We start from the raw sequence: 14828 nt of genomic DNA, 5'->3' as shown, positions 1-14828 counted from the left end.
ACCCCATACCGACACGCTACCTACCCCATACCGACACGCTACCTACCCCATACAGACACGCTACCCCATAGACACGCTACCCCATACAGACACGCTACCTACCCCAAACCAACACGCTACCCCATACCGACACGCTACCCCATACCGACACGCTACCTACCCCATACCGACACGCTACCTACCCCATACCGACACGCTACCTACCCCATACAGACACGCTACCCCATAGACACGCTACCCCATACAGACACGCTACCTACCCCATACAGACACGCTACCTACCCCATACCGACACGCTACCTACCCCATACCGACACGCTACCTACCCCATACCGACACGCTACCTACCCCATACAGACACGCTACCTACCCCATACCGACACGCTACCTACCCCATACCGACACGCTACCTACCCCATACAGACACGCTACCCCATACAGACAAGCTACCCCATAGACACGCTACCTACCCCATACAGACACGCTACCTACCCCATACAGACACGCTACCTACCCCATACAGACACGCTACCTACCCCAAACGGACACGCTACCCCATACAGACACGCTACCCCATACAGACACGCTACCTACCCCATACCGACACGCTACCCCAACATCGACACGCTACCCCATACCGACACGCTACCCCATACCGACACGCTACCCCATACCAACACGCTACCTACCCCATACCGACACGCTACCCCATACCGACACGCTACCCCAATATCGACACGCTACCTACCCCATACCGACCCGCTACCCCATACCGACACGCTACCCCAATATCGACACGCTACCTACCCCATACCGACACGCTACCCCATACCAACACGCTACCCCATACCAACACGCTACCTACCCCATACCAACACGCTACCTACCCCATACCGACACGCTACCCCATACCGACACGCTACCCCAATATCGACACGCTACCTACCCCATACCGACCCGCTACCCCATACCGACACGCTACCCCAATATCGACACGCTACCTACCCCATACCGACACGCTACCCCATACCAACACGCTACCTACCCCATACCGACACGCTACCCCATACCAACACGCTACCTACCCCATACCGACACGCTACCCCATACCGACACGCTACCCCAATATCGACACGCTACCTACCCCATACCGACACGCTACCCCATACCAACACGCTACCTACCCCATACCGACACGCTACCCCATACCGACACGCTACCCCAATATCGACACGCTACCTACCCCATACCGACCCGCTACCCCATGCCGACACGCTACCTACCCCATGCCGACACGCTACCTACCCCATGCCGACACGCTACCTACCCCATGCCGACACGCTACCTACCCCATGCCGACACGCTACGTCATTACAGGACATTTTGTGACCAAAAAAGAAGAAGATTGAATCCATTTTAGAATAAGGCTGTAACGTAACAAAATGTGGAAAAAGTCAAGGGGTCTGAATACCTTCTGAATGCCCTGTGTTTAACACTTCCAATGGTAGAAACAGTTGAACAAGGGAGGTCCTATGAAGGAGACATCTAGAAATACTGTAGTTTGAAGAGATTACGGAATATTACCTGTTCATCCTGATTTTGTGACAATGACCTAGAGAGAGAGAGAGATGTCAAGCTATTGGTTCGCAAGGCAATGCAGTAAGACGACACTGTACGCGTGTTCAGGACTAAACCAATGAGACGCGTGTTCAGGACCAAACCAATGAGACGCGTGTTCAGGACCAAACCAATGAGACGCGTGTTCAGGACCAAACCAATGAGACGCGTGTTCAGGACCAAACCAATGAGACGCGTGTTCAGGACCAAACCAATGAGACGCGTGTTCAGGACTAAACCAATGAGACGCGTGTTCAGGACTAAACCAATGAGACGCGTGTTCAGGACTAAACCAATGCGACGCGTGTTCAGGACTAAACCAATGAGACGCGTGTTCAGGACTAAACCAATGAGACGCGTGTTCAGGACCAAACCAATGAGACGCGTGTTCAGGACCAAACCAATGAGACGCGTGTTCAGGACCAAACCAATGAGACGCGTGTTCAGGACCAAACCAATGAGACGCGTGTTCAGGACCAAACCAATGAGACGCGTGTTCAGGACCAAACCAATGAGACGCGTGTTCAGGACTAAACCAATGAGACGCGTGTTCAGGACTAAACCAATGAGACGCGTGTTCAGGACTAAACCAATGAGACGCGTGTTCAGGACTAAACCAATGAGACGCGTGTTCAGGACCAAACCAATGAGACGCGTGTTCAGGACCAAACCAATGAGACGCGTGTTCAGGACCAAACCAATGAGACGCGTGTTCAGGACCAAACCAATGAGACGTGTGTTCAGGACCAAACCAATGAGACGCGTGTTCAGGACCAAACCAATGAGACGCGTGTTCAGGACTAAACCAATGAGACGCGTGTTCAGGACTAAACCAATGAGACGCGTGTTCAGGACTAAACCAATGAGACGTGTTCAGGACTAAACCAATGAGACGCGTGTTCAGGACTAAACCAATGAGACGCGTGTTCAGGACTAAACCAATGAGACGCGTGGTCAGGACTAAACCAATGAGACGCGTGTTCAGGACTAAACCAATGAGACGCGTGGTCAGGACTAAACCAATGAGACGCGTGTTCAGGACTAAACCAATGAGACGCGTGTTCAGGACTAAACCAATGAGACGCGTGTTCAGGACTAAACCAATGAGACGCGTGTTCAGGACCAAACCAATGAGACGCGTGTTCAGGACCAAACCAATGAGACGCGTGTTCAGGACCAAACCAATGAGACGCGTGTTCAGGACTAAACCAATGAGACGCGTGTTCAGGACTAAACCAATGAGACGCGTGTTCAGGACTAAACCAATGAGACGCGTGGTCAGGACTAAACCAATGAGACACGTGTTCAGGACTAAACCAATGAGACGCGTGTTCAAGACTAAACCAATGAGACGCGTGTTCAGGACTAAACCAATGAGACGCGTGTTCAGGACTAAACCAATGAGACGTGTGTTCAGGACTAAACCATGCTTACATGTCTGAACCCAGACTGCTCTTGTCCTCCAACATGTTGCATAGTTGCTCATTCTCCTTTTTGACGGCCTCAAGTTCCTATGACGCACACAGAACAACATGGCCATGTCAGTCCTTGAATAGACAGAGACTTCAGGGTGGTTTTCAGGAAGATGTTGGGTCTACCTTCCTGATGTCGTCCACCTGTCTGGGGTCTCCCTGCGGTGTTGGGGCCCTCTTCTCTCCAGGGTGTATGTACAGGCCACCACCTCCCTGCTCTCTCTCCCTCCTCAGCTCCTGCTCCAGACTCCATCTGACACACACACGTTTTCATATCAAGTACAAAACCTTGAAATCTGAATGTAATGTTTGTATTAATTGACTGAATAAATCTGAGTGTATAGAGCAGTACGAGCTGCAGTGTCGGTCCCTTGTTTCATGAAATAAAAAGATCACAGAAATGATCCAAACGCACAACATTTTTATTTCTTTGCCAAGATAATTCATCCACCTGACAGGTGTGGCATATAGGTGCACCTTGTGCTGGGGACAATAAAAGGCCACTTTAAAATTCACAGTTTTGTCACACAACACAATGTCACAGATGTCTCAAGTTTTGAGGGAGCATTCATATTGGCATGCTGACTGCAGGAATGTCCACCAGATCTGTAACCAGATAATTAAATGTTCATTTCTCTACTATAAGCCGCCTCCAACGTCGTTTTAGAGAACTCGGCAGTACGCTCAACTGGCCTTAAGATCGCAGACTGCCTCAGCGAGCAGGCCTTTCTAATCGACCTGGCCCGGGTATCCTGGAAGGATAATGACCTCATCCCATCAGTAGAGGATGCCTGGTTGTTCTTTAAAAAGTGCCTTCCTCACCATCTTAAATAAGCATGCCCCTTTCAAAAAATGTAGAACCAGGAACAGATATAGTCCTTGGTTCTCTCCAGACCTGACTGCCCTTGACCAGCACAAAAACATCCTGTGGCGTACTGCATTAGCATCGAATAGCCCCCGCGATATGCAACTTTTCAGGGAAGTTAGGAACCAATACACACAGTCAGTTAGGAAAGCTAAGTCTAGCTTTATCAAACAGAAATTTGCATCTTATAGCTCTAACTCCAAAAAGTTCTGGGACACTGTAAAGTCTATGGGGAATAAGAGCACCTCCTCCCAGCTGCCCACTGCACTGAGGATAGGAAACTCTGTCACCACCGATAAATCCACGATAATCGAGAATTTCAATAAGCATTTCTCTACGGTTGGCCATGCTTTCCTCCTGGCTACCCCAACCCCGGCCAACAGCTCCACACCCCCCGCAGCAAAACCTGGACCCGTACAAATCAGCCGGGCTAGACAATCTGGATCCTTTCTTTCTAAAATGATCCACCGCCATTGTTGCAACCCCTATTACTAGCCTGTTCAAACTCTTTCGTATCGTCCGAGATCCCTAAAGATTGGAAGCTGCCGCGGTCATCCCCCTCTTCAAAGGGGGTGACACCCTCGACCCAAACTGTTATAGACCTATATCCATCCTGCCCTGCCTTTCTAAAGTCTTCGAAAGCCAAGTTAATAAACAGATCACTGACCATTTCAAATCCCACCGTACCTTCTCCACGATGCAATCTGGTTTCAGAGCTTGTCAAGGGTGCACCTTAGGAACCATCAAGGTCCTAAACGATATCATAACCACCATCGATAAAAGACAGTACTGTGTAGCAGTCTTCATCGACCTGGCCAAGGCTTTCGACTCTGTCAATCACTGTATTCTTATCGGCAGACTCAAACAGCCTTGGTTTCTCATGACTGCCTCGCCTGGTTCAACCAACTACTTCTCAGATAAAGTTCAGTGTCTCAAATGAGAGGGCCTGTTGTCCGGACCTCTGGCAGTCTCTATGGGGGTACCACAAGGTTCAATTCTCAGGCCGACTCTTTTCTCTGTATATATCAACAATGTCGCTCTCGCTGCGGGTGATTCCCTGAACCACCTCTACGCAAACAACACCATTCTGTATACTTCTGGCACTTCTTTGGACATTGTGTTAACTAACCTCCAGACGAGCTTCAATGCCATACAACTCTCCTTCTGTGGCCGCCAACTGCTTTAAACGCTAGTAAAACTAAATGCATGCTCTTCAACCAATCGCTGCCCGCACCTGCCCGCCCGACCAGCATCATTACTCTTGACGGTTCTGACTTAGAATATGTCGACAACTACAAATACCTAGGTGTCTGGTTAGACTGTAAACTCTCCTTCCAAACTCACATTAAGCATCTCCAATCCAAAATTAAATCTAGAACCGGCTTCCAATTTCGCAACAAAGCCTCCTTTGGCCGCCTTTCCTTACAGTTCTCTGCTGCCAATGACTGGAACGAACTGCAAAAATCACCGAAGCTGGAGTCTCATATCTCCCTCTCTAACTTTAAGCATCAGCTGTCAGAGCAGCTTACCGATCACTGTACCTGTACACAGCCCATCTGTAAATAGCCCACCCAACTGCCTTCCTCATCCCAAATAGTTTTTATTTACTTTTTTTGCTCTTTTACACATCCTCATCTGCACATCTATCACTCCAGTGTAAATTTCTAAATTGTAATTAGTTCGCCACTATGGCGTATTTATTGCCTTACCTCCTTACTCCATTTGCACACACTGTATATACATTTTTCTATTGTGTTATTGACTGTACGTTGGTTTATCCCATGTGTAACTCTGTGTTGTTGTTTCTGTCGCACTGCTTTGCTTTATCTTGGCCAGGTCGCAGTTGTAAATGAGAACTTGTTCTCAACTTGCCTACCCGGTTAAATAAATGTGTTCTCAACTGGCCTACCTGGTTAAATAAAGGTGTTCTCAACTGGCCTACCTGGTTAAATAAAGGTGTTCTCAACTGGCCTACCTGGTTAAATAAAGGTGTTCTCAACTGGCCTACCTGGTTAAATAAAGGTGTTCTCAACTGGCCTACCTGGTTAAATAAAGGTGTTCTCAACTGGCCTACCTGGTTAAATAAAGGTGTTCTCAACTGGCCTACCTGGTTAAATAAAGGTGTTCTCAACTGGCCTACCTGGTTAAATAAAGGTGTTCTCAACTAGCCTACCTGGTTAAATAAAGGTGTTCTCAACTAGCCTACCTGGTTAAATAAAGGTGTTCTCAACTGGCCTACCTGGTTAAATAAAGGTGTTCTCAACTGGCATACCTGGTTAAATAAAGGTGTTCTCAACTAGCCTACCTGGTTAAATAAAGGTGTTCTCAACTAGCCTACCTGGTTAAATAAAGGTGTTCTCAACTAGCCTACCTGGTTAAATAAAGGTGTTCTCAACTGGCCTACCTGGTTAAATAAAGGTGTTCTCAACTGGCCTACCTGGTTAAATAAAGGTGTTCTCAACTGGCCTACCTGGTTAAATAAAGGTGTTCTCAACTGGCCTACCTGGTTAAATAAAGGTGTTCTCAACTGGCCTACCTGGTTAAATAAAGGTGTTCTCAACTAGCCTACCTGGTTAAATAAAGGTGTTCTCAACTAGCCTACCTGGTTAAATAAAGGTGTTCTCAACTAGCCTACCTGGTTAAATAAAGGTGTTCTCAACTGGCCTACCTGGTTAAATAAAGGTGTTCTCAACTGGCCTACCTGGTTAAATAAAGGTGTTCTCAACTAGCCTACCTGGTTAAATAAAGGTGTTCTCAACTGGCCTACCTGGTTAAATAAAGGTGTTCTCAACTGGCCTACCTGGTTAAATAAAGATGTTCTCAACTGGCCTACCTGGTTAAATAAAGGTGTTCTCAACTGGCCTACCTGGTTACATAAAGGTGTTCTCAACTGGCCTACCTGGTTAAATAAAGGTGTTCTCAACTAGCCAACCTGGTTAAATAAAGGTGTTCTCAACTGGCCTACCTGGTTAAATAAAGGTGTTCTCAACTGGCCTACCAGGTTAAATAAAGGTGTTCTCAACTAGCCTACCTGGTTAAATAAAGGTGTTCTCAACTAGCCTACCTGGTTAAATAAAGGTGTTCTCAACTAGCCTACCTGGTTAAATAAAGGTGTTCTCAACTGGCCTACCTGGTTAAATAAAGGTGTTCTCAACTAACCTACCTGGTTAAATAAAGGTGTTCTCAACTGGCCTACCTGGTTAAATAAAGGTGTTCTCAACTAGCCTACCTGGTTAAATAAAGGTGTTCTCAACTGGCCTACCTGGTTAAATAAAGGTGTTCTCAACTGGCCTACCTGGTTAAATAAAGGTGTTCTCAACTAGCCTACCTGGTTAAATAAAGGTGTTCTCAACTGGCCTACCTGGTTAAATAAAGGTGTTCTCAACTAGCCTACCTGGTTAAATAAAGGTGTTCTCAACTGGCCTACCTGGTTAAATAAAGGTGTTCTCAACTGGCCTACCTGGTTAAATAAAGGTGTTCTCAACTAGCCTACCTGGTTAAATAAAGGTGTTCTCAACTAGCCTACCTGGTTAAATAAAGGTGTTCTCAACTAGCCTCCCTGGTTAAATAAAGGTGTTCTCAACTGGCCTACCTGGTTAAAAAAAGGTGTTCTCAACTGGCCTACCTGGTTAAATAAAGGTGTTCTCAACTGGCCTACCTGGTTAAATAAAGGTGTTCTCAACTGGCCTACCTGGTTAAATAAAGGTGTTCTCTACTGGCCTACCTGGTTAAATAAAGGTGTTCTCAACTGGCCTACCTGGTTAAATAAAGGTGTTCTCAACTGGCCTACCTGGTTAAATAAAGGTGTTCTCAACTAGCCTACCTGGTTAAATAAAGGTGTTCTCAACTGGCCTACCTGGTTAAATAAAGGTGTTCTCAACTGGCCTACCTGGTTAAATAAAGGTGTTCTCAACTGGCATACCTGGTTAAATAAAGGTGTTCTCAACTAGCCTACCTGGTTAAATAAAGGTGTTCTCAACTAGCCTACCTGGTTAAATAAAGGTGTTCTCAACTAGCCTCCCTGGTTAAATAAAGGTGTTCTCAACTGGCCTACATGGTTAAAAAAAGGTGTTCTCAACTGGCCTACCTGGTTAAATAAAGGTGTTCTCAACTGGCCTACCTGGTTAAATAAAGGTGTTCTCAACTGGCCTACCTGGTTAAATAAAGGTGTTCTCAACTGGCCTACCTGGTTAAATAAAGGTGTTCTCAACTAGCCTACCTGGTTAAATAAAGGTGTTCTCAACTGGCCTACCTGGTTAAATAAAGGTGTTCTCAACTGGCCTACCTGGTTAAATAAAGGTGTTCTCAACTGGCCTCCCTGGTTAAATAAAGGTGTTCTCAACTGGCCTACCTGGTTAAATAAAGGTGTTCTCAACTGGCCTACCTGGTTAAATAAAGGTGTTCTCAACTAGCCTACCTGGTTAAATAAAGGTGTTCTCAACTAGCCTACCTGGTTAAATAAAGGTGTTCTCAACTGGCCTACCTGGTTAAATAAAGGTGTTCTCAACTGGCCTACCTGGTTAAATAAAGGTGTTCTCAACTAGCCTACCTGGTTAAATAAAGGTGTTCTCAACTAGCCTACCTGGTTAAATAAAGGTGTTCTCAACTAGCCTACCTGGTTAAATAAAGGTGAAATAAAAAACTAAAATAAAACACCACATGTAACCCATTGTGCCATTCATCCGCCTCCATCACCTCATGTTTCAGCAGGATAACCCACAGTCATGAGGCAAATGGTGGTCACACCAGATACTGACTGGTTTTCTGATCCACGACCCTACTTCTTTTTAAAGGTATCTGTGACCAACAGAGTCATATCTGTATTCTCAGTCATGTGAAATCCATAGATTAGGACCTAATGAATTTATTTCAAAGGATTGATTTCCTTATAGGAAGTGTAACTCAGTAAAATCTTTGCCATGTAGTGTTTTTTGTCATGTCCAGTAGATATAAATCCAATGAAATGCATTGATCCTGATAATTACCTGTGTTTCCGTAGGCGTTCCACCTCCAGCTGTAGAGAGTCTATCTTGTCTCCAAACTCCTGTTTAAACAGTTTATGATCCTCCCCAGCCTGGTCCCGCTCCCTCTCCGCCTGACGGGATCTGCACCGGGGGTGGGGGGGGCAAGGTGAACGGCGGGGGGTAAAATGAACTTATGGTAAAATGAAAATTAAACAAGAACTCATGGACTAAACTTCAAATGAAGAAGACAACAAACTCATGGCAAATGAAGAAGACAACAAACTCATGGCAAATGAAGAAGACAACAAACTCATGGTAAATGAAGAAGACGCAACAAACTCATGGCAAATGAAGAAGAGGCAACAAACTCATGGCAAATGAAGAAGACGCAACAAACTCATGGCAAATGAAGAAGACGCAACAAACTCATGGCAAATGAAAAGAACAAAACATAGTGGATAGAGAGTCTCCATTTCAACAGAAAAAGGGAGAGAAACAGGAAGAGGCCTAAAGAGAAAGCTAGGATACGTCAAAAAGAAAGCGAAGGGAACAGAGACTCCTCCTCCCATCATCCAGAAGCAGACCAGAAGTTTGCATTGAATATGTTTTTATTATGTATTGGACTACAGTTGACATCTAAGGTAATAGAACCACATACAAAGGCATTTCCTTTTAACTTGCTTTAGCGTTCTCATTCTGACCTGGACTGACCTTTCACACAACCAGTACATCCTTACATGGTGATTTGGGTTGCTGTTCAACGGTAGATGTGCTGTTCAGTGCTCTGGGGTGAGATTCCCAAAAACAATATATCTTTAGCAGTAAGACCATGTTAAAAATCCATCGGTAGGCAATAGAAGAACGATGATCTGAATGCTAAAGATTATATTTTGTTTTGACGAGATTAGAGGAGGAAGCAGAACTACAAACTGTGTGTACTGTAATGGTTCAGACGTCATCATACTATAATTACTGTGTTATGTTTCAGGAGTCCAGATCTTTATTTTAACCTTGGGGTTTAGACTTGAGTTGGGCTTGGTGGCTGGTCTAAGGACCGATGTCTGTCGGGTGTGCTTCTACACCTGCATTGCTTGCTGTTTGGGGTTTTAGGCTGGGTTTCTGTACAGCACTTTGAGATATCAGCTGATGTACGAAGGGCTATATAAATAAATTTGATTTGATTTTGATTTGTCGGGCTGCTCTCAGAACACAGGAATGCATAGTGTTCCAGAACAATATACGTTCCTATGGTATTTACTGTGGGGTCATAAAGTAATGACACCTTTGATAAACATGTGCAAAAAGTGACTGTACATATTAAATATTGAGATATATTGTATGCAACAAAAATAGATATTATTTTAAACTTTTTAAAAAAAAATTTTTTTTTTTTTTTTAAATCGCTCAGAAAAATAGATTTTGTTTAAACAAGTAATCCATTTTTTTCTCAAAAAAGTTAGATGTCAAAATGATTACCACCCTGTTTTCAATAGGGATGGGGGATACAGTCAGACGGCCCTTTTTTAATTAAAATCAGATGTTTTCAACGGGTTTCACAGCCAGAGACTGGGTAGAGTTCCATGAGGCCACTGACCTTAACAAGGGCCTCAGGACCAGTGGAAGAACAACCTCTATGTTCATGTCCTCTGACCAGAGCAGCGGTTACAATCCAAGTGCAATTTCCGTTTATCAAACTCCCGACGTTTCCATTTGTTGGCTGACGGGAACACAGAGCACCTTGGCCACACACCAGTGGTGGGTTTAGTGTCTAAATGAGAACGTACGAGCAGAAAATAAACCCGGAACTACTGTACAATATGATGGTGGATCTTTGATGTTTTGGGGATATGTTGCTTCCTCTGGTCAATAGCATCATGAAATGAAACCAGAACCAGGACATTTAGCCTATTAACCTGGTTGCATCTGACAGAAGACTGAAACATGACCACAAGTGGGATTTCCAGCAGGACAATAACCCCAAGCACACATCAAAATCCACAAAGAAATAGTTAAATTGGCCACAAAATAAAATAGATTACTTGTTAAACAAAATGTTTTTCTCTGAGCAATTGTATTTGTATAAAATAATAACCACATTTTTTTGGAGCATACAATATAGCTAAGTATGATTTCTTTTATACGGTAATTAGTGCTCATCTTATTCAAACGTGTCAATAATTTCGGACCCCACTGTATCTATATAGTAAACGGCTCTGAGGTATAGCCTACGGTCCTTATAGTCTGATCTAAGGACCTATGCTGCTGTTGGCAGAGATGGGCTACATTTGAAATATCTATTTCAATTACTTAAGTATTTTGTAAATGTGGATTTCCCCAGGCTGAACGACACTCCGATGTATTCTGTAACAAGATACTTTCGAAAGATGTCATTCGTATTTTCAGAAATAGAAAATACTTTTCTATAACATTTTTTTTTATTTTTTTTCAAATAGCGATTCATGATTTTGTGGCCCCCTTTTCACCCTGCATTGGTATCAGTAGTCTGATGGCACTACGGTGTGATAAGAACGTCTGCTGAATGAACTAAACATACATGTATATGGAAAAATGAACAATTGCAAAGCATGCTGAGTATTATTTGAATGAGCTCCGCCCCAGAAAAAAAAAGGCCAATAATAATAATAATAATAATACCCAGTGTGCTTTGCAGTTAATTTTGGTCTGTTCATTTTCATAATACATAATATTTTGGTCACTTAAGCCTTCCGCATCCTTCGGTTTTGGCTGGCGCCTGGCTAAACTAGTGTGCTCGCATACTTCCTTAAGTCCTTTGCTTGAAAAAAAAGAGGGAAAAAAAAGTGACAATAGTACTGTTTGTCCATCTTAAGACGCCGTAGCCAGTATACACTTCCTCAAAATAGTAAGAATGAATCTAAGCTAACTCAAGAAATCCGTCATTGGCGTTTTTTTACCTAGGAGATCCTAGTCCCGCAATTTTAGAAAAAAAAACTTCCCAAAATGTCATGATTAATATACATGCATGAACCGTCCTTAGTGTTTGGGAAGGGAAGCACACACCTTTACAGTTCAACTAAGGTAGATACCAACATATCACAGTCATAGCAAGTAAAACGATTCTGTCACCATTTGCTGAGGATGCTGTTGCTGTTCGGGCCGGCTACTTGCAAATGTATTTCTGTATACAAATACATGTATTTCTGAATACAAAATAGTTGAAGTATTTTGTCGTTTATTTTAGATACATTGATCTTTATGGTAATTTGTAAATTCTTGCCCATTCTTGACTGTAGGGGGGGGGCTTCAGGGGATCGATTTACAAGAAACAACAGCAGCCATTTCAATTTTCAGAACAGTACACCCATCTCTCTTCCCGAAAATGGCTGACATCCCAAACTCGAAGTCTTGTATCAGGGAACATTCATTACATGTGTGGGGGGGGATCTGATATCTTCATTCCTTACGGAATGAACCCAAGCTAAAGTCCTGAAACCCAGCGAGCAGAATGGAGCCCCCTCTGCACTGCTAGTATACCGACAGAAAAACACACGGAAGAACAGAAAACCAGGCTAGAGGAAGCCAGAGAGACTATATCAGTCAGGAGAGTAGAGGTTTAGGAAAGAAAATGTAATTTAACACTAGAGAAGGAAAGGAACCGTAACAGATGTCATACCAAAAAATAAGTAACCTAGTTAAAGGGATAGTCCGGGATTTCGGCAATAAGGTCCTTTATCTACTTCCCTACAGTTAGATGAACTCGTGGACAGCATTTTCATGTCTCTGTGTGCAGTTTGAAGAAAGTTGCTAACTAGCATTGGTACAATTGCTAACTAGCGTTAGCGCGATGACTGGAAGTCTATGGTATATGCTAGCAGACCCGATTGCATCCCAGTCATTGCGCTAACATTAGTTAGCATGATCGCAGATACCATAGACTTCCAGTCATTGCCCTAACGCTAGTTAGCAATTGCGCTAGCGCTAGTTTGCAACTTGCTTCAAACTGCACGCGGAGACATACAAAATGGAATCCACAAGTTCATCTAACTCTAGGGAAGTAGACACATGACCTCACTGCCAAAATCCTGAAGTATCCCTTTAAGTAATTTCTATATTATGCAAATATTGTTTTTTCTGATTTGGATCAGGGTTTATCAAACTATGATGTGGGTGTCATTCTGGGGAACAGAGGAGAGGGGAGGGAGGACTACTGTTGCTTCTGAAGCAGTTTCTCTGCGTTGGAACTCAAGCTTCTGGCCTGCTTCACACAGTCTTCCTCACTGTGAGGAGGAGATAGTGGAGGAAGAGGTAAAGAACCAAGAAATGAAAGGGATGGAGAAATGGAAAGATATAAGAAAGTAGCGATGGATAGAATAGATAGAGAGGGGGAAAAGGAAGAGGGTAGTTACTAAGCCCTGAAAAGAACACATGTTTAGATTAGATCTGAGAGTCAAAAACACTGGCAAGAGTCTGTCCAAAGCTTTGTCAGAGGAGATTCTCTCTCAATCCAGGATTGGTCTTCATCTGGGTCCATGAAATCCATCCAAAATGCTTTGGGTAAACTCCAGTCCTATTATTATGAGTAGTGGACAAGTGGTGTAGTAGAGTAGTAGACTGCAGGTGTAGTAGAGTAGTAGACTAGTGGTGTAGTAGAGTAGTAGACTACTGGTGTAGTAGAGTAGTAGACTAGTGGTGTAGTAGAGTAGTAGACTACTGGTGTAGTAGAGTAGTAGACTACTGGTGTAGTAGAGTAGTAGACTACTGGTGTAGTAGAGTAGTAGACTGCAGGTGTAGTAGAGTAGTAGACTACAGGTGTAGCAGTGTAGACTACAGGTGTAGCAGTGTAGACTACAGGTGTAGTAGTGTAGACTACAGGTGTAGTAGTGTAGACTACAGGTGTAGCAGTGTAGACTACAGGTGTAGCAGTGTAGACTACAGGCGCAGCAGTGTAGACTACAGGTGTAGCAGTGTAGACTACAGCGAAACTCAAGTCGTGAGTAAGACCCTTCAAACAGGTCAACATTCACAAGGCTGCGGGGCCAGACGGATTACCAGGACGTGTACTCCGAGCATGTGCTGACCAACTGGCAAGTGTCTTCACTGATATTTCAACCTCTCCCTGTCCGAGTCCATAATACCAACATTTTAAAAATACCACCATAGTCCCTATGCCGAAGAACACTACGGTAACCTGCCTAAATGACTACCGACCTGTAGCACTCACGTCTGTAGCCATTAAGTGCTTTGAAAGGCTGGTCATGGCTCACATCAACACCATTATCCCAGAAACTCTAGAGCCACTCCGATTTGCATACCGCCCCAACAAATCCACAGATGATGCAATCTCTATTGCACTCTACACTCCAAAGGGGTGTGTCCCCTCCTGTACTCCCTGTTCCTTCATGACTGCACGGCCAGGCACGACTCCAACACCATCATTAAGTTTGTCGATGATCAACGACGAGACAGCCTATAGGGAGGAGGTCAGAGACCTTGCCGTGTTCTAACCAAGACAACAACCTCTCCCTCAACGATGAGACAGCCTATAGGGAGGAGGTCAGAGATCTGGCCGTGAGGTGCAATGACAACAACCTCTCCCTCAACGATGAGACAGCCTATAGGGAGGAGGTCAGAGATCTGGCCGTGAGGTGCAATGACAACAACCTCTCCCTCAACGATGAGACAGCCTATAGGGAGGAGGTCAGAGACCTGGCCGTGAGGTGCAACGACAACAACCTCTCCCTCAACGATGAGACAGCCTATAGGGAGGAGGTCAGAGACCTGGCCGTGAGGTGCAATGACAACAACCTCTCCCTCAACGATGAGACAGCCTATAGGGAGGAGGTCAGAGACCTGGCCGTGAGGTGCAATGACAACAACCTCTCCCTCAACGATGAGACAGCCTATAGGGAGGAGGTCAGAGACCTGGCCGTG

General features: G+C 44.6%; 1 protein-coding gene across 2 annotated transcripts in view; it reads right to left on the bottom strand.

Moving 5' to 3' along the window:
* The window catches only part of LOC139389367 (protein RUFY3-like), a 59582-nt gene that overhangs the window by 3274 nt on the left and 41480 nt on the right, over positions 1–14828 (bottom strand). For both annotated transcript variants that reach the window (XM_071136079.1, XM_071136080.1), the window contains exons 12-15: positions 8940–9059; positions 3216–3342; positions 3052–3128; positions 1585–1612 (exon numbers count right to left, since the gene is read on the bottom strand). In XM_071136079.1, coding sequence (XP_070992180.1) covers positions 1585–1612; positions 3052–3128; positions 3216–3342; positions 8940–9059 — 352 coding nt within the window. The remainder of the gene's footprint in view (positions 1–1584; positions 1613–3051; positions 3129–3215; positions 3343–8939; positions 9060–14828) is intronic.

The sequence above is a fragment of the Oncorhynchus clarkii genome, chromosome 30 (genome assembly GCF_045791955.1).
Source record: "Oncorhynchus clarkii lewisi isolate Uvic-CL-2024 chromosome 30, UVic_Ocla_1.0, whole genome shotgun sequence".
NCBI classification, from domain to species: domain Eukaryota; kingdom Metazoa; phylum Chordata; class Actinopteri; order Salmoniformes; family Salmonidae; genus Oncorhynchus; species Oncorhynchus clarkii.
The sequence above is the reverse complement of the archived record's forward strand: the minus strand, read 5'-3'. Positions and strand labels throughout refer to the sequence as shown.